The 19161-nt window shown below is 44.4% G+C and overlaps 1 protein-coding gene across 1 annotated transcript in view; it reads right to left on the reverse strand.

Moving 5' to 3' along the window:
* Positions 1 to 18959, reverse strand: part of LOC138665353 (sarcoplasmic/endoplasmic reticulum calcium ATPase 3) — a 332774-nt gene extending 313815 nt beyond the window's left edge. The window contains exon 1 of the mRNA XM_069752757.1: positions 18521 to 18959. Coding sequence (XP_069608858.1) covers positions 18521 to 18638 — 118 coding nt within the window. The 5' untranslated portion in view covers positions 18639 to 18959. The remainder of the gene's footprint in view (positions 1 to 18520) is intronic.
* Positions 18960 to 19161: the final 202 nt, after the last annotated feature.

The raw sequence follows: 19161 nt of genomic DNA on the forward strand, positions 1-19161 counted from the left end.
ATCCTCACCCTCCTGGCGCCGTAGCTGAATGTCCCTGCAACACTTCCTGTGCTGAGCGGTCACGTGGTACCGCTCATTAAGGTAATGATCATGCCCTCCACACCTATGGGAGTGGAGACGCATGCATATACATTACCTTAGTGAGCGGTACCATGTGACCACAAGAAGCGTTGCCGGCGCTGGGACAACGGAGATGCAGGGACGTTCAGCGATGGCGCCAGGAGGGCGAGTGATGTCACAGCTGCCGGCTCCTGCCGCTTGCTCCACTCCCGCTCCGGCTTACTGGACCATGACTTGTGTACAAGCTGAGGTGGGGGGCGTTTTCAGCACACAAAAAAAAAACAAATGTGCTGAAAATCTCGGCTTATACACGAGTATACACTGTAAGTGTCTATTTTGTACACCACATCTTTGAGACCTGGTGCCACATTTTGATTTCTGTATGTATACCTACTGACATACAATTTCTTGTTAGGTCTCCTTTTTGGCAAGGATTGAATAATTGGTGCTGAATAGAGACAAAACGTAATTATAGTATTTATGAGAATAGAAATGTAAAATAAGAATACCATGGCTAAATGTAGGAGCCTCTAGGAGCAGAAACACCATCAAGGTACCAGTCATTCGAATAGTATTACCAAACACAGGCCACAATTGGCAGCCTTTGCCTCTGGCAAGCGTATTAATACGGAGGAAGTGGACAGTGTTATGGAATATACAGCACATCAACCATTTTTGTTACAACAGGATAATGTTACCTCTGAAAGTGACAGAACAGTTTGAATCAGTGTTCTGCAAAGAACGGTTTGTTTGATCACAAATGGCCAAGAGATATTTTTTTGTACTGTTAAATGTTACATGTTTTTGTAAAATTAGTTGAATGTTGGTCCCTACCAAGTTACCATCTGTTTTATGGTAAAGTTACTTTGATAATACTAATGCTGCGTTTGCATTAAACAATTTTTAAAGAATTCAGTACTAGAAGACTTCAGCGCGGTAGTGTCTTCTCAGCGCAATTGAAGGCATTGTAGTATTTGAATAGGAGGTAAATTCACTGCAAATCAAAATTTTTGTGAAAAATTGATCAAACTTGGCAAATTCAAATGTCAAAAGATTCGATCATCTCTACATGTCACTAAAGGGAAAAGACTACTACAATGATATATATTTTTGGAGGAACCATCCTGAAATGTTAGATAAATGCATATTTTGCTTATTGCTTCAACATTTATTTGTAAAACTTTAACAATAATAATAATAATAATAATAATAATAATTTTTATTTATATAGCGCCAACATATTCCGCAGCGCTTTACAAATTATAGAGGGGACTTGTACAGACAATAGACATTACAGCATAACAGAAATACAGTTCAAAACAGATACCAGGAGGAATGAGGGCCCTGCTCGCAAGCTTACAAACTATGAGGAAAAGGGGAGACACGAGAGGTGGATGGTAACAATTGCTTTAGTTATTCGGACCAGCCATAGTGTAAGGCTCAGGTGTTCATGTAAAGCTGCATGAACCAGTTAACTACCTAAGTATGTAGCAGTACAGACACAGAGGGCTATTAACTGCATAAAGTGTATGAGAACATGATGCGAGGAACCTGATTGTTTTTTGTTTTTTTATAAATAGGCCACACAGGGATCGTTAGGTTAATGCATTGAGGTGGTAGGCCAGTCTGAACAAATGAGTTTTTAGGGTACGCTTAAAGCTGTGGGGATTGGGGATAAATCGTATTAACCTAGGTAGTGCATTCCAAAGAATCGGCGCAGCACGTGTAAAGTCTTGGCAATATAAATATAAATTACATAATATTATATTCCGTACATTTTAAACAGAACCTTCAGTTTACTGATCAGTATAGTCATGTTGGTCTGCAGAATAGAAATATCAAGGAACTACAAGTTAATGGAATTCAGATTAGATAGCAGATATTACATTAATTTAACAGCTGTCCAAAAATGCTTTAAATACTTGTGTGTCATTTCTCTGGCTTTTAGTGGAACCTGCAGCAGCTTGTTCAACTTCTGCTATTAGAAACAATGTTTTTTATTTGTTACAAACAAATGTGAAGCAAAAGGTGACAGTTTTATTAATAAGCCAAGGGCTTGGAATCAATAGAAGTCGCGCATTATAGGGGAACAAGAAACATTTAAAAAAAGAATAAAATCAAAATTATGCTTGAACCAAAGAATAAGGCATAATTGCTAATGCTGTAAAGGCCAGAGAGGCAAATAAAGTACGCCTGCACAGGAGCCGCGGCAGGAAGACAAAAAGGACGCCATCGTATGAAGAATGTAGTTACCTTCATTCGCGGTGAGGCGCCCTCTGCTGGTTGTCCTCATTTGAACTAGAGCCTGGGAACTTTTCTGATTTTTTTTCCTACGCTCGAAGGACATCCAGCAGAGGGCGCCTCACCGCGAATGAAGGCAACTTACAGGTCATTGACCTAGTTTCCATTCATTCGCTGGGGTTTTACAGCCACGAGCAGAGCTGCATTAGCAGAGCTCCTGGCTGTAAAAAAAAAAATTAACCCCTTCAGATGGATTTACAACGTGGGACGTTACAGATCCTCAGAAGGTATGTATATTGTTGGTTTATTATTTTTTCTTTGTCACAGAGCGAGGGTCTTCAGCCAGTGGATTGAGCGTACAATAAAATATTACAACAAACGGTGTGTTTATTTCATTAAAAGACTTTTTAATAATGTGTGTGTTTTTTTTAACTCTTTCATACAATTGCATTAATAATGGATAGGTGTCAATAGCAAGGTGACATTAACCCTTCATTACCCCATATCCCACCGCTACACGGGAATGGGAAGAGAGTGGCCAAGTGCCAGAAGAGGCGCCTCTTCCAGATGTGCCTTTTCTGGGGTGGCTGGGGGCAGATGTTTTTCGCCAGGGGGGGGCCAATAACCATGGACCCTCTCCAGGCTATTAATATCTGCCCTCAGTCACTGGCTTTACTACTCTGGCGGAGAAAATTGCGTGGGAGCCCACGCCAATTTTTTCCGCCATTTAACCCTTTAATTTAATAGCTAGAATGGACAAATTTTGCACATACACACTACTAACATTAGTAGTGTGGAATATGCAAAAAAAAGGGGGATATGAGATGGTTTACTGTATGTAAACCATGTCTCAAATCATGTCGGATTTAGGAAGGAGATCGCAAAAGCCGGCAATTGAATTGCCGGCTTTTAAGCTATCTCGCGCTGGATATAAAAAAAAAAAATATATATATATATATATATATATATATATATATATATATATATATATATATTTATTATTTCTTGAGCACATGGATCCCTTGTATATCCGTATGTTGGTTTTGCAAGCCTGCGAGAAAATCTCGCAGTACGGATGCCATACGGATTACATACGGAGGATGCCATGCGCGAAATACGCTGACACACCCTTCCTACGGAGGAGATACGGACCACTATTTTGGGTACTTTTCAGCGTATTACGGCCGTAAATTACGGACTGTATTTTTATACGCTGAGTGTGACGCCGGCCTTAGGCTTATTTTACACTTGCTGTGTTTTTGCGGCCCCAATAGATTACTATGTGGCTGCAAAAACAGGCCGCAAAAATATGTCGGAGTGCCATACGCCGTATGACAGTGAGGGCCATATTTACGCCCGTGAAAAAATATCAATCCTGCTTGATATTTTTTACACCTTACAGACACGCCCCATTTGATCAATCAATGGGGCCGCTGTTTTTCTTTTCCCCTTCTTTTTCCCACTATTCGAAACCAGAAAAACCGTGATCCGCAAGTTTTTTGTGGCCTGTTTTTGTAGCAGACCGTGAAAATTACAGCAAAGCCGGGACGCAAAAAAACACAGTAAGTGTAAAAGAAGCCTAATTGTTATTGACCTTATACGTAGCTTGGAGAAGAATCAAATTTCCATATTGGTATTTGATACTATTGACACAGAAGATTACATTACAGGAAGATGGAATTAGAGAGATGGTACAGATGAGCAGAGAAATGGCAAATTCAGTCTAATGTAGATAAAAGACTATGCACTTAGGATACAACAAATTTCCAAATTACATGTTAAGTGAGATACAATTGAGTTAAACAAACACTGAAAAAGGATTAAGAAAAATTAGTAGACTATAATCAGAATTGTAGCAACCAGAGCCAGTCAGCTGTTTTAGGTGCCTTTCACATCACATTTGGAGCCTATATGTGGCATATATTCTGGGAAATTCTTTTCTGTGTGCCAAACATGGCTCTCCTTAACCATTGGAAAACTACAATAATGCTATCTATCTATACACCCATGTTACAGTAAATGCCTAAGCAGTAGGATACATTTCAGTCTTCCATCAGCAGTATACATCGGGAGAGCCTCTATCCGTACACCTATGACGTACTGTAGAAGCTAGTGATGTAAATGGAGCAGTGGGCCTGCAGTTATACATTGACGAGTAGTACAGATGCTCCTGGATTTACATCTCATACTGAATGCGCACAAACAGGGGCCAACTGAACACATGAACACGTCAGGGTCTAAAAAAAAAAAAAAAATAGATTGGCAAAGGACAAAGAAACTGTCTGGTATGCACCTGGTAGAATATTCTAAAAAAAAATGCCATTCTGTATAAAGGCATAAGGAGAGCAATATCAAATTTACTGAAAAAGGGCAAAACTGTATGCATTAATAGTAATGTATTAGTCTAAAGCAGAGGTCCCCAACCGCCGGTCCGCGGACCAGGACCGGGCCGTTGGGGTTTTTCAGCCGGTCCGCGGCGCCGCTGACAGCTAGCTTCGTGGCCCTGCGCCTGGTCAGAGCACGCTCTGTGACAGCTCGCAGCTCCCGGCAGAGAACATTATGCGGGGCGGGGCGTCAGGCGGGTCTTAGTGACACAGCCCTCCTGCGCAGCATGGTGTGTTCCTGACGGGGTGGGGCGGCAGGCTCTCCTCACTGACACGCCCAGTGGCGTATCTAGGGGGGCGCAGCCGGCAGGGGGGGGCGCAGTCGGGCCGCCTCATTCGGCGGTCCGCAGTGTCTCCCCCGGCGGCTGCATTCTGCCGCCCCCGGTCAGGGAGTCAGCTGTTCTCTGTGCCGACTGTCAAGCTGACAGCCGGCACAGAGAAGCTGCAGAGCGCCGGCTCCCGACGTGTGCAGAGGTGAAGGGGAGCCCCTGCAGGGTGGCTGTGACGGGCAGGGAGAAATCCCTGCAGCTCCACTGCCCAGCGATCTGTCTTCCTGCTTCCTCTCACACAGACGCGCCGCTGGATGACGTCATCATTCAGCGGCCGGCTGTGTCAGAGGAAGGCAATGAGATGCTGTGGTAGAGTGCGAGGAGAGGTGAGAGGGGTGTGTGAATGTGTGTGTGAGAATGTGTGTGAATGTGTGTGTGTGTGATTGTGTGTGTGAGAATGTGTGTGTGTGAGAATCACATTCTCATTATAAATGTCATAATTACATGATAAGTATGCACTAAGCTCCACCCCTCCATAACTCCACCCCCATATGACCAGAGCCCCGCCCCTGCCCCACCCCCACCCCACCGGGCCATGGAAAACTGGTCTTGCTTAAAGCCGGTCCCTGGGGCAAAAAATGTTGGGGACCTCTGGTCTAAAGTTAACCAGTTCAGTTCCTCTACAACTTTACCTTGACAGTGTTATTGCAAACAAGAGATTTCAACTCTTGTGTTTTTTGTGACCAGATATTACTTAAAATGTTTTATTATGAACGTTTGGTTTGTGCTCATTTTCAGGTCTATGGAGGGTTTTTGTATTTATGAAAACAACGCATGTTCTGAGTATAGTGATTTTCTTCAGAGATTTTTATAGAAAACTTTAAAGGGAACCTGTCACCCCGTTTTTTGAGATTGAGATATAAATACTGTTAAATAGGGCCTGCGCTGTGCGTTACTATAGTGTATGTAGTGTACCCTGATTCCCCATGTATGCCGAGAAATACATTACCAAAGTCGGCGTTTTCGCCTGTCAATCAGGCTGGTCTGGTCAGGTGGGCGTGTTCACAGCGTTCTTTTCTTCCCCAGGTTTCCGTTGGTGGCGTAGTGGTGTGCGCATGTCCAAGGTCCGGATTCCCTGTGCCCACGTGAAGACACAGCGCGCGATCTGCGCTGTCATTCCTTTCATCGGTGCGGGCGGCCATCTTCCTGGGGCCGCGCGTGCGCAGATGTAGTGCTCTGCTGCACGGGGCTTCAGGAAAATGGCCGCGGGATGCCGCGCGTGCGCAGAAGAGATCGCGGCGGCCATTTTCCCAAAGCCGAGTTTGCATCTCGGCTTTGGGAGAATGGCCGCCGCGATCTCTTCTGCGCACGCGCGGCATCCCGCGGCCATTTTCCTGAAGCCCCGTGCAGCAGAGCACTACATCTGCGCACGCGCGGCCCCAGGAAGATGGCCGCCCGCACCGATGAAAGGAATGACAGCGCAGATCGCGCGCTGTGTCTTCACGTGGGCACAGGGAATCCGGACCTTGGACATGCGCACACCACTACGCCACCAACGGAAACCTGGGGAAGAAAAGAACGCTGTGAACACGCCCACCTGACCAGACCAGCCTGATTGACAGGCGAAAACGCCGACTTTGGTAATGTATTTCTTGGCATACATGGGGAATCAGGGTACACTACATACACCATAGTAACGCACAGCACAGGCCCTATTTAACAGTATTTATATCTCAATCTCAAAAAACGGGGTGACAGGTTCCCTTTAAAGCCAAGAAAAAAAATGGCTTGTACTTTATGACATTTGAGTGACAATGACATGAACTGATGGAAATGAGCCCCAGAATTAGTGTGGCACAATTATCCATCTTCAGGTTTTCAACACGTTATTATGGGGCAATAGAACTGGGCCAAACTGACACATGCAGTTTACTTCCTTCAATTTCAGCTGTAGGTAATACAAGCCAAAATTTTTACTGAATTAAATACTGAAACATTACTTAAATGTATACAGGCTAAAAAAAAAAAAAAAGTCATAAAGGCACCAATGTGTTTGATAATAGCTTAGAGTAAAATGTTTACATTTTAAAGAATTACCTGGCACACATACAAAATAGATATGCAATGTAAGGCTACGTTCACACTAGCGTTATGCTACTTTGCGTCGGGTTTGCGTCGGGCGACGCATGCGTCATGCGCCCCTATATTTAAAAATGCATGCGTCCCCCATGTTGTTTGTTGCGTTGTGCGACGCATGCATCTTTTTTGCCGCAAGCGTCGGACCAAGAAAACGCAACAAGTTGCATTTTTCTTGCGTCCAAATTTTGGCAAAAAACGACGCATGCGTCGCAAAACGCAGCGTTTTTGCGTGCGTTTTGGTGCATTTTTGCGTGCGTTGTGTCGCCGACGCAGCGGCGCACAACAATAGTGTGAACGTAGCCTAATATAATAGAGTTGCTTTACTACTTACAGAACAACCCTACCTACTTCGTAAGAGATTTGGTCAGATTGGGTTGTCAGAAAAAGCCAAGGTTTAAAAAAAGGCAAGAATTTTTAGTTTATTCTACCCTATATACAATGAACGTCATCAATTACTAGAACAAAATGGACTTGGAAATCTGACAACAAAGTAACATAGAATGATGTAAAGAACTGTCCAGTATTATGTAAAGAAATAAAGTTTGGTCATTACATCAAGAAGTGTTTGTAACTTTAATTAGTGTTTTATCGCCTGCCGAAAGAGAATAGAAACATCATTATTTACACTACTTACCCTGACCTAGTACTGCTCTTGTAATAGTGGACTGTACTGTCACGTTTCTACCCCTGAAGACACCAAATCGCATTATGCAAATTCAAAAGATTTTTTTATTTTTTTCCTGTCATGTGAAATGTAAAATGTTCCTGAGCAAGGCAAGTTCTGTCCAGAGCAGGGTCAGAAGATGATAATTGTTGGGTTAATGGTTAGGGAGAGAACTGTTTCCTGGTTAGAAAGTCAGATAAAAGAGTCTGAAGAAGTAACAAGTGTGCAGCACTGCCAAGATGTGAGCCACAGCATAAAGAGATGTACGGACAGGGATAGCGAGATCCTTAACAATTCTGACCACTGTCCCTTTATGAGGTTATAAGGGTATGTGCACACGTAGAATGGTCCACTGCGGATTTTTCTGCAGCGGATTTAATAAATCCGCAGGGCAAAAACACTGCGTTTTTCCTGTGGATTTACTGCGGTTTTTGTGCGGATTCCACTGCGGTTTTCTATTATGGAGCAGGTGTAAAACCGCTGCGGATTCTGCAGAAAGAATTGACATGCTGCGGAATGTAAACCAATGCGTTTCCACGCATTTTTTCCGCAGCATGGACACAGAGTTTTCGGTTTCCTATAGGTTTACATTGCACTGTAAACTCGTGGGAAACTGCTGCAGATTCGCAGCAAAATCCGCATCGTGTGCACCTAGCCTTACTCTGGAACGCTTCAACGGATCCTGATGAGTCGGACACTGTTTTCTCATGACATATTGTACTTCATGATAGTGGTAAAATTTCTTTGATATTACCTGCGTTTATTTGTGGGGGGAAAAAAAAGGAAATTTGGGGAAAATTTTGAAAATTTCACAATTTTCCAACTTTTAATTTTTATTGCCTTTAAAATCACAGAGATACTGTATGTCACACAAAATACTTACTAAGTAACATTTCCCACATGTCTACTTTACATCAGCACAATTTTGGAACCACATTTTTTTTTTGTGTTAGGGAGTTATAAGGGTTAAAAGTTGACCAGCAATTTCTCATTTTTACAACACCATTTTTTTTTTTAGGGACCATATCTCATTTGATGTCACTTTGAGGGGTCTATATGATAAAAAAATACCCAAGAGTGACACCATTCTAAAATCTGCACCCCTCAAGGTGCTCAAAACCACATTCAAGAAGTTTATTAACCCTTCAGGTGTTTCACAGGAATTTTTGGAATGTTTAAAAAAAAAAATGAACATTTTTTTTTTTTTTTTTTTCACAAATTTACTTCAGCTCCAATTTGTCTTATTTTATCAAGGGTAACAGGAGAAATTGGTTGTACAATTGTTGTTGTACAATTTGTCCTGAGTACGCCAATACCCCATATGTTGGGGTAAACCACTATTTGGGCGCACGGGAGAGCTCGGAAGGGAAGGAGCACTGTTTTACTTTTTCAACGCAGAATTGGCTGTAATTGAGAGCGGAAGTCTTGTCGTGTTTGGGGAGCCCCTGATGTGCCTAAACAGTGGAAACCCCTGAATTCTAACTGAAACCCTAATCCAAACACTCCCCTAACCCTAACCACACCCTAACCCCAATCCCAACCCTAATTCCAACCGTAAATGTAATCCAAATACTAACTTTAGCCCCAACCCTAACCGGAAAATGGAAATAAATACATTTAAAATTTTATTATTTTTCCCTAACTAAGGGGGTGATGAAGGGGGGGGGGGGGTTTGATTTGCTTTTATAGCGGGTTTTTTAGCGGACTTTTATGATTGGCAGCTGTCACACACTAAAAGACGCTTTTTATTGCAAGAAATAGTTTTTGCGTCTCCACATTTTGAGAGCCATAATTTTTCCATATTTTGGTCCACAGAGTCATGTGAGGTCTTGTTTTTTTGCGGGACGAGTTGACGTTTTTATTGGTACCATTTTTGGGCATGTGTCATCTTTTGATCGCTTTTTATTCCAATTTTTCTGTGGCAGTATGACCAAAAAACAGCTATTCATGAATTTTTATTTTTTTTTTTGGGGGGGGGGGCGGCGTTTATACCATTCCACGTTTGGTAAAATTGATAAAGCTGTTTTATTCTTCGGATCAGTATGATTACAGCGATACCTCATTTATATCATTTTTTTATGTTTTGGCACTTTTTATACAATAAAAACTATTTTATATACAAAATAATTATTTTTGCATCGCTTTATTCTGAGGACTATCACTTTTTATTTTTTCGCTGATGATGCAGTATGGCGGCTCGTTATTTGTGGGACAAGATGTTTTCAGCGGTACCATGGTTATTTATATCCATCTTTTTGATCGCGTGTTATTCCACTTTTTGTTCGGCGGTATGATAATAAAGTGTTGTTTCTTGCCTCTTTTTTTATGGTGTTCACTGAAGGGGTTAACTAGTGGGACCGTTTTATAGGTTGGATCGTTACGGACGCGGCGATACTAAATAGGTGTACTTTTATTGTTTGTTTTTATTTACATAAGGAAATGTATCTAAATATTATTTATCCCTGCGCGATGCTTCCCTGTGCCGCCAGAACGCTGCGATCATGTTTGATCGCAGTGTTCCAACGGTTAACGTCCCGGGAGCGGTCCGTGACCGCTCCTGGCATATAGTGCCGGGTGTCAGCTGTAATAATCAGCTGACACCCGGCGGCGATTGGCCGCGCTTCCCCCGTGGGCGCGGCTGATCGCGCTGGACGTACTATCCCGTCACTGGGAATTAAGTCCCAGGTCACCTCGACAGGATAGTACGTCCAATGGGATTAAGGGGTTAAAGAATTACTCACGAGACAAAGTAGTCTTCCACTTTAAAGGGTTCCTTGAATAGGATGACTTGCCACAAAAAAACCTAGAGCTTTTTAGCGCTGGAGGTAATGGACTTAAGAGGACAGAAAGTGGGACTAGTTCTGGTCCCGAGCGATAGATGCAGGGATTCCATCATAATAGGATGGAGAACCAATGAGCGAGTACAGTAGAGAGAAACTTGCTGATCAGGACTGTGGACTAGAGGCTGGGTTGTGGAGAAATAGTGTGCTTCACGGCCCTGGAGTAGACTACAGTGGAAGAAAACCATGTGAATGAAAATGCTTTTCATTGTGAAGGAGACGCGCTTAAGACTACCTGCTATTGCTTGTACGTAACCCTTATCAAGTTCAGTAAAGTCCCCACGTTTGAACGGAAGTCTCCTTTATTAGGCTGCCGTCACACTAGCAGTATTTGGTCAGTATTTTACCTCAGTATTTGTAAGCCAAATCCAGGAGTGGAACAATTAGAGGAAAAGTATAATAGAAACATATGCACCACTTCTGCATTTATCACCCACTCCTGGTTTTGGCTGAGAAATACAGATGTAAAATACTGACCAAATAATGCTAGTGTGACGGCAGCCTCAATCTGTGGAATTCATGGTCCTGGCCAGCCGGTACCATCAGCTAAAGGCTGCCTGCATGGGTACAAGTCTCACTTTATCAACGCCCCGCCACATCTTCTCGGCCACTGCTACCACCTGCCGTCACTTTACACCCGCACAGCTGACTGTCACAGTAAAATCAGACGAGTGCCATCTCCCCCCCACCATCACATAGTACTTGGACCAATGTTTTTCAGTGGGGCAGTGCTGAAGACTTTTTTTTTTCCCCACTGACATCATTCTGCGTTTTCTTCCCCCCCCCCCCCCCCCCCCAGACAGATTCTAAGATTTCACGCCAAAATTAGATGCCACTTACCCATTCAAGTCTATGGGTATGTGGAAAACACTGGACATTCGGATGACATCTGCGTGGAATCCATTTTCCACAGACTCACACAATAGAGAAATGTTGTTCTCCATCGGCTTCTCCATGTGCTACAGTTCTCTCATGAATCTCATGTGCCATTTTGAAGAATTTAGTGTCAAAAACGGCAATTAATCTCACCCAGTATTTCTGAAAATTCAATAAATTAGTCCAAAACGTCCTACAGCATTTTGCATTTCCGCTGCATTGGCTCCACTCTATTCCTATAGCATTCATATATGAATTAAAGGAACTCTTTGACCAACATAGAAAGAGAAATGAAACTTTTTGAGATTAAATACGACTGGAAAGCTATAGCCTTGTCTTATAAACACTCTTACATAACACCTTCTATGAATTATGCCAATTATAGCTCCGATAGCATTTTTAAAAGGATAGGTAGCGCTTCCTCGCACATGCATTAAACATCTTATAATTAATCAGCGTTGCTTTAGTTTAAGGATCTGAACACATGTACAGAGGAATTAAACCACCCACAGCAATAGAAATTAAAATTGAGCAATTAGATTATTCAACAAATTACTACACCTGCCAGGAGGACAGTTTAAGAAAGGTCTTCATGAATAAACACAGATTCCATTATACTTGGAGTCTGCAAATAGGTTTGACATATAAAGTAGTTGCTCAACCTGGTTATAATCTATGCCATATGAGTGCCGTCTCAGATATTCTGCACAATACAGTAAGGTGTATATTTCATCCTTCTTTGGTTTACATTTTAGGATTTAGTAAAAGGTTAACTATCATTTTAGAAAACTCCTGCCATGAGTCTGTTTGGAAGTGATCTGCCATCCAGTGAGCATTGCGTAGAGCTTGGCAAATTGAAAGTCTGTCCTGTACACTGTAAACCCCCTCTCATCAAAGAACAGCCACAGGAAGCCATCAAGAAGTGTTTCAATTTCCCTTTAAATGCGTCGCAGTTCTCAGTGTTCAAAGTACAGCATCTAGTGAGTATACTCGTTTCTCAGGTGGTCTCCGAGTATTTGTGAGTGCTCGGAGATTTAGTTTTTGTTGATGCAGCTGCATGATTTACGGCTGCTAGCCAGACTGAGCACATGTGGAGGTTGCCTGGTTGCTAGGGAATCCCCACATGTATTCAAGCTGTTTATAAGCCGTAAATTATGCAGCTGCGTCAACAAAAACGAAATCTCCGAGCACTCACAAATACTGGGAGACGACCCGAGCAACGAGTATACTCGCTCATCACAACTCCATTTAATTAGAAAGGAGCCACCACTTCAATCTCAAGATCAAAATGGGTCCCACCAGCTAGAACTACCCCCTCTTCCAAAGAGCCTTACGATCAGAGTTTTAATTTTTACTTTATAAATCAATAGTACACATGAAAATAAGCAACGTTGTAAAATCAACCTATCACTAACTTCTGGCACCTTCCCCTCTGCGTTCAAACATGCCACAATCACGCCTATCCTTAAAAAGCCAACCCTCGATCCAACTGCTATGTCCAGCTATCGCCCAATATCGCTGCTCCCATTTGCTTCCAAACTCCTGGAGCAGCACGTCCATGCTGAACTCTCCTCCCACCTCTCATCTAACTTGTTGTACGACAATCTACAATCTGGTTTCCGCCCCCATCGCTCAACTGAGACTGCCCTGACCAAAATCACTAACGACCTACTTACCGCCAAAGCTACTGGACAATACTCTGTACTCCTCCTTCTAGACCTGTCCTCTGCTTTCGACACAGTTGACCACTGCCTCCTACTACAGATCCTCTCCTCCTTTGGCATCAAAGACCTCGCCCTATCCTGGATCGCCTCGTACCTTTCCAACCGCACATTCAGCGTTTTCCACTCCCATACTACCTCCTCATCCCACCCTCTCTCTGTTGGAGTCCCCCAAGGCTCTGTTCTAGGACCCCTACTCTTCTCAATCTATACACTTGGCTTGGGACAACTCATAAAGTCCCATGGATTTTCAGTACCACCTCTATGCTGACGACACTCAGATCTACCTCTCTGGCCCAGACGTCACCGCTCTGCTGTCCAGAATCCCAGAGTGCCTATCAGCCATATCCTCCTTCTCCTCTCGCTTCCTCAAACTCAATGTGGACAAATCTGAACTCATCATCTTTCCTCCATCCCACAAATCTTCCTTACTTGACCTATCTATCGCAGTCAATGACATCATGCTTTCCCCTGTACCCGAAGTCCGCTGCCTCGGAGTAACCTTCGACTCTGCCCTGTCCTTCAAACCACACATCCAAGCTCTTTCCACCTCCTGTCGCCTCCAGCTCAAAAATATCTCCAGGATCCGTCCTTTCCTCAACCCCCAATCTACTAAAATGCTTGTGCACGCCCTCATCATTTCCCGCCTTGACTACTGCAACATCCTTTTCTGTGGCCTCCCTGCTAACACCCTTGCACCTCTCCAGTCCATCCTTAACTCTGCTGCCCGACTAATCCATCTCTCTCCTCGCTACTCCTCCGCTTCCCCCCTCTGCAAATCTCTTCACTGGCTCCCATTCCCTCAGCATATCCAGTTCAAATTGCTAATACTGACCTACAAAGCCATCCACAACCTGTCTCCTCCATATATCTCTGAACTAATCTCTCGATATCTTCCCTCACGTGACCTCCGGTCCTCCCAAGACCTCCTTCTCTCCTCCACACTTATTCGCTCCTCATCCAATCGCCTCCAAGACTTCTCCCGAATATCCCCCATCCTCTGGAACTCTCTGCCCCAACACGTCCGACTATCAACCACAGTCGGATCCTTCAGACGGAACCTGAAAACTCATCTCTTCAGGAAAGCCTACAGCCTGCACTGACACCGCTGCTGCCTCATCACCAACGAAGCTACCGCCTCACCAACACCGGAGCTCCTGCAACCCTCAACCTACTGTCTCCTTCCCCATAATCCTGTAGAATGTAAGCCCGCAAGGGCAGGGTCCTCGCCCCTCTGTATCAGTCCGTCATTGTTAGTTTGTTTACTGTATGTGATATTTGTAACTTGTATGTAACCCCTTCTCATGTACAGCACCATGGAATCAATGGTGCTATATAAATAAATAATAATAATAATAAATCTTATCAGTGGAATCTGCTTCTCAATCTGCCAAAATTGGTCATTATCCAAATCTGGAGGTAAAAAACCCTCTCGGTCTATCCTCACTGAATACAGGAGATGCCAGTTAGTACGGACACAATTCTATGTAGACGGGAGGGGGAGGCACTATAGAAATACAGTTTATTATTCACACGTTCTTGCTTTTCATGGAATGTGTACCCGTGGGAAAACACTAAAACATGTCAGTTTTTTTCTGGCAGCAAGAATGAAAAACATGTTCAGCACAAGATACCATCCATGTGTTATGAGTGATTAGCATTGCAATGTATAGTAGAAGCTTTATAATTAATTTATTTCCATCCGTGAAAAACAATAAACATGGTAGATCTGGACAGGAATGTATATACTGAAATGTGCAACCAAATACATTGTTACTCTGAGAACAATGATGTTCTCCAGCAAGACCCTACTAACAAATGTAGAACCTAGACCCATGCGGTTGAGTTCACTGATATAGCAGACACTGACCTTTTTAAAACTGAGGACCCCACCACAGATCTCGGGGTTCTATACATTGCCCAAAGTACCCAAGGGGATACACCCACCGAGACTTGCTGGCATGGAAGCATTACACAAGATGTGGACATCCTATATTGATGAGTTATTGAGGGCTTTTGTGGAAGCCCATGCATGCAGATGAGGGACACCATGGTCCTGCATCTCCTACAATGTGGCTGCCTCCTGCTTTGACCTGGCCTGTCCAGGTCACAGCTGTGGAAGGAGATCGACGACAATTTTTTTTTTTTTTTAAAGCCTATGGCATAGTTGCAAGGTCCAGTTTCCCCCTGCCACCGCCCACACTACCTAGTGCGTGAAGCAGTGACAGGAGCTAATGGGATGGGGCAAACAGAGCAGAGATCCAGGGTGAGGTGAGGTATCAGCGGCAGAAGTGGTGATCGCAGCCTGAGTAGTGCAATACAAGGCTGCCGCCATGTTCAGACATGGTAGTATAATCACACTGTTGTGCTCTGAGCACACTGACATAGCAGGACTGAGTCTCTGAAGGAATCTAATGTCATCATGGGATACCAGTGAATCAAGCAAAGAACTTCAATGATCATTTCAATGCAGGTCTGTGAAGTCGGAGTCAGTATAAAATGCACTGACAATATATAATACATTGTGTCCTGTAGTACAATGCAGGATGTGCTGTAATTTTTTTCATAAGAATTTGGGAAAGTTATGAAATGTCCTATAAATGTATGTTGTATTCCTGATCTCGGCTTTCAGTTGAGATGAATCTGTGCTGCACTTTATGTACATGTTCCGTAGTGACCACTGCTGGGGAGTTTGGGAAAATGAGGAGTCGGAGACCTGTTCCAATTTTCATTTATATAACTTATAGACATATTTACATAAGCCATTTTCAAGTAAAATTAGTATAATCACCATGGTGATTCATAAAGCAAAGTCCGCTACATACTATCCTTTTGCTCCAGCGAGCTAAGATGCAAAATGCAGAGACGCTACTTGACACTGAAGGGGTCCACACCTGCGGCAACCTTTTTGGCCTACTCCCCCTTTTAATGCAGTAGTGGGGATTTGGTGGCGCATTCACATCTCCAACCAGTTAGATCTGAGCGATGGTGGTTTGATTAACAGATTAGTAGTAGCCACTGGCCTGGTCATAGTAAGGCATTCCCTGGCGACTACATATATAGAAGGGAGTTTTAGGATATGTGCCCATGTTGCGGATTCGTGTGTGAATTTTTTCGCACGGTTTTTGAAAAATCCACAGGTAAAATGCACTGTGTTTTACCTGCGGATTTACAGCAGATTTCCTGCGTTTTTTGTGTGTATTTCACCTGCGGATTCCTATAAAAGAACAGGTGCAAAACGCTGCGGAATCCGCACAAAGAATTGACATTCTGCGGAAAATACAATGCAGCGTTTCCGCGTGGTATTTTCCGCAGCATGTGCACAGCGGATTTGGTTTTCCATAGGTTTACATGGTACTGTACACCGCATGGAAAACTGCTGCGAATCCACAGCGGCCAATCCGGTGCAGATCTACAGCCAAATCCACAACGTGTGCACATAGCCTAAGGTAAAGCACCAAAGGGCTGATCTATATGGTCACCTGTACCTCACTTTTAAATTATGCGAAGAAAGACCACAGGTGACAGAAAATATTTAGGGGGAAATCCATAACAAAAAAGGGACATACCTATGCACTGACATCTAAGAGAACTGCATGGGGTAATCCAATGACCATATCAACAGCCATATAATTTATTAAGAAATCATCTGGGGGTAATTTGATAGATCCATGCTTCAACTGGAATGCAGATGGTTCTTTACACTTCAATCAATTGCACCCAAGGGTCCTAAAGAACAGTTTCATCTATCCTGATGTCTAACAACTTTCTCCTTAAGCACAGCTGGTTAGTTTGCATAGTTTTACATATCTTCTTTTTCCTCTTTTCTACACAGTCAGTTCTGGCGATCACGGTTTCCTCTAAGCACCTTACTCAGGAAATCATAGAGTTAAAAGAACACCAGCCTCTGCGCTGAGATATGGCCGCATTTGGAACGTGTTAACCTCATTATTACGATTTCTACTTTTTCTCCTTCGCATTGCTCAGCGTAGATGGGTCCCTGCTGGTGACAAAGACCTCCATGCATTTTTCGAGGAGTCCCAACCCAGATTTTGTATACAGTAATAGACCTGCCTGGTTTACAGCTGTCCTTCAGAGTGGTTCTGTCTGTCTCCTGCACAGGGTGTCTCCCCAGAACCTGCGTCACTGAGGGATTCCCAAGGACTGGCCCGCCCAGGGGGCTGACTAACACCAGCGCTCCATGCTCCTGGCAGGTACTGCTCTGACTCTGCTGGACCAATGCCCCACTGCACACAAGGAGGCAGATGAAAGGTTCCCTTAGTAATGAGGTCAGAGACTGACAGCCACACTACTACAGCCCGGGGCGGTTAACCCCTTCTCCTATAGTTTATATTGGAGCAGAGGCATGGATACATTACTTCCATCCAGTTTTTAGCCACCTTACTGTGTGGGCAATACACAACTTGGGTATCAGAACACCCCTGTTTGACGCACCATGCCCAGAGTGGAGGTGACCTTCATGACCTCTGACCCTATCCCTTGACTTCTCTGGTGATTACTAGTAACTCAAGGATGAAACACGTAGGAGAATAAGGGCACAATATTGGGTGCCATTAAGGGGTGCTCTTATTACGGCACATAATCATATAGGGCTGTAAACCACTAAGGATTAGATGGTTATTCCAGTCTTCTATGGAGATTGTTGGAAGGGGTAAAAACAAAACAAACACTTTTGCAATTTACTGTGTGCTAAAAATGTGTCAGATGTTAAACACTTTGTTTACAGCTTGTTGCCTAGGAGACCGACCACTGCTGCTGTCCAATTTGCAGGATTAGGAGGTAACAGCTTCACGACACTGAAACGCAATAGGAAAGAGCTTAGACGCAATCGGCATGTTCTGCTGTCTAGCAGCAGTGGTCGGTCTCCAAGGCAACAAGCTGTAACCGCTCGTGTTCCTTATGAACCCACACAAATTAGCTTAAGACCCTACAGTTCATAGTGCACTTTTAATGGTTTCTGCGCCAGTGACAGCGATGCCATCAGATTGTGTCAGCACCAGTCCTACAAGGTGCGCTCTCAGGTCTGGTGGCAGAAGTGGCATGTGCCAGGCACAGGTAGATGGCACCTTCTGGCACCTGCCCCCTAGAGATGTACACAGCAGCCCTTGTCAGCAGGTGTGGGGGCAGCAGCAATGCACCGGAAGCCAAGAGTGAGGTGACAGCAGTCAGGCTCCCATCCGCAGTAGTACCACAAGTACCAGAAACGCCTACCAGGCTTTACCTGTCCTGTAGCCTCAACCCTGAGCAGTGGCCACCAAACCCCAGCCGTGCCCGGGCCTGAGGAGTGATGCCGGGGGGCACTCACCGTTGGCTCCGTACTTCTCTCGGCTCCTCCGGACCTGCTCGGTGCTCAGCCCGCAGCTTTCATTCACGTGGAAGTGGCGGAGCACCTCGGACACGGGCTTGGCGTGCGCGCTGTCCATGGTGGCCCGGCGTCTCCTCGCTGCACTGTCACGCGTGGGCTCGGGGGTCGCTACAACCCCGGGGGTCCTATGGCCGTGCACCTGGTGGGAGCCGCCTCTGCACTGCCTGAGCTTCGGCGCTCTCCTCCGGAGCTAATGCACTGACTGAAAGTTCCTGTTCTGTGGTAACTTACTTATCCTGTGCTACCGAAAGCCTCGCCATTGGCTGCTGTCAGCACCCAAATAGCGCCAGCCCCCGCCAGAGCCGTGTGCCGCCATCCATTGGCCTCTGCTAGCTCGGCATTAGCATGTCGCAGATGTAGCCTTCGGTCATTCTACTGTGGAAAATGGTGTTTTTTTTTTCTTTTCTCGAGCATGTATAGATATGGGCACCCCTCCTCTCTCCCAGCTCCACTTCCTCTTATTCAGCTACAGACTTGCGTAGTGTTTGCAGGGGTGCAGCGAGGAAGGGGTTAAGGCAGCGCTGAGGAGAGATAACGCACCGCCACCGCTGCCAGTGCACATAGGATCCTAGCCATCATAA

The sequence above is a fragment of the Ranitomeya imitator genome, chromosome 1 (genome assembly GCF_032444005.1).
Source record: "Ranitomeya imitator isolate aRanImi1 chromosome 1, aRanImi1.pri, whole genome shotgun sequence".
Lineage (NCBI taxonomy): Eukaryota > Metazoa > Chordata > Amphibia > Anura > Dendrobatidae > Ranitomeya > Ranitomeya imitator.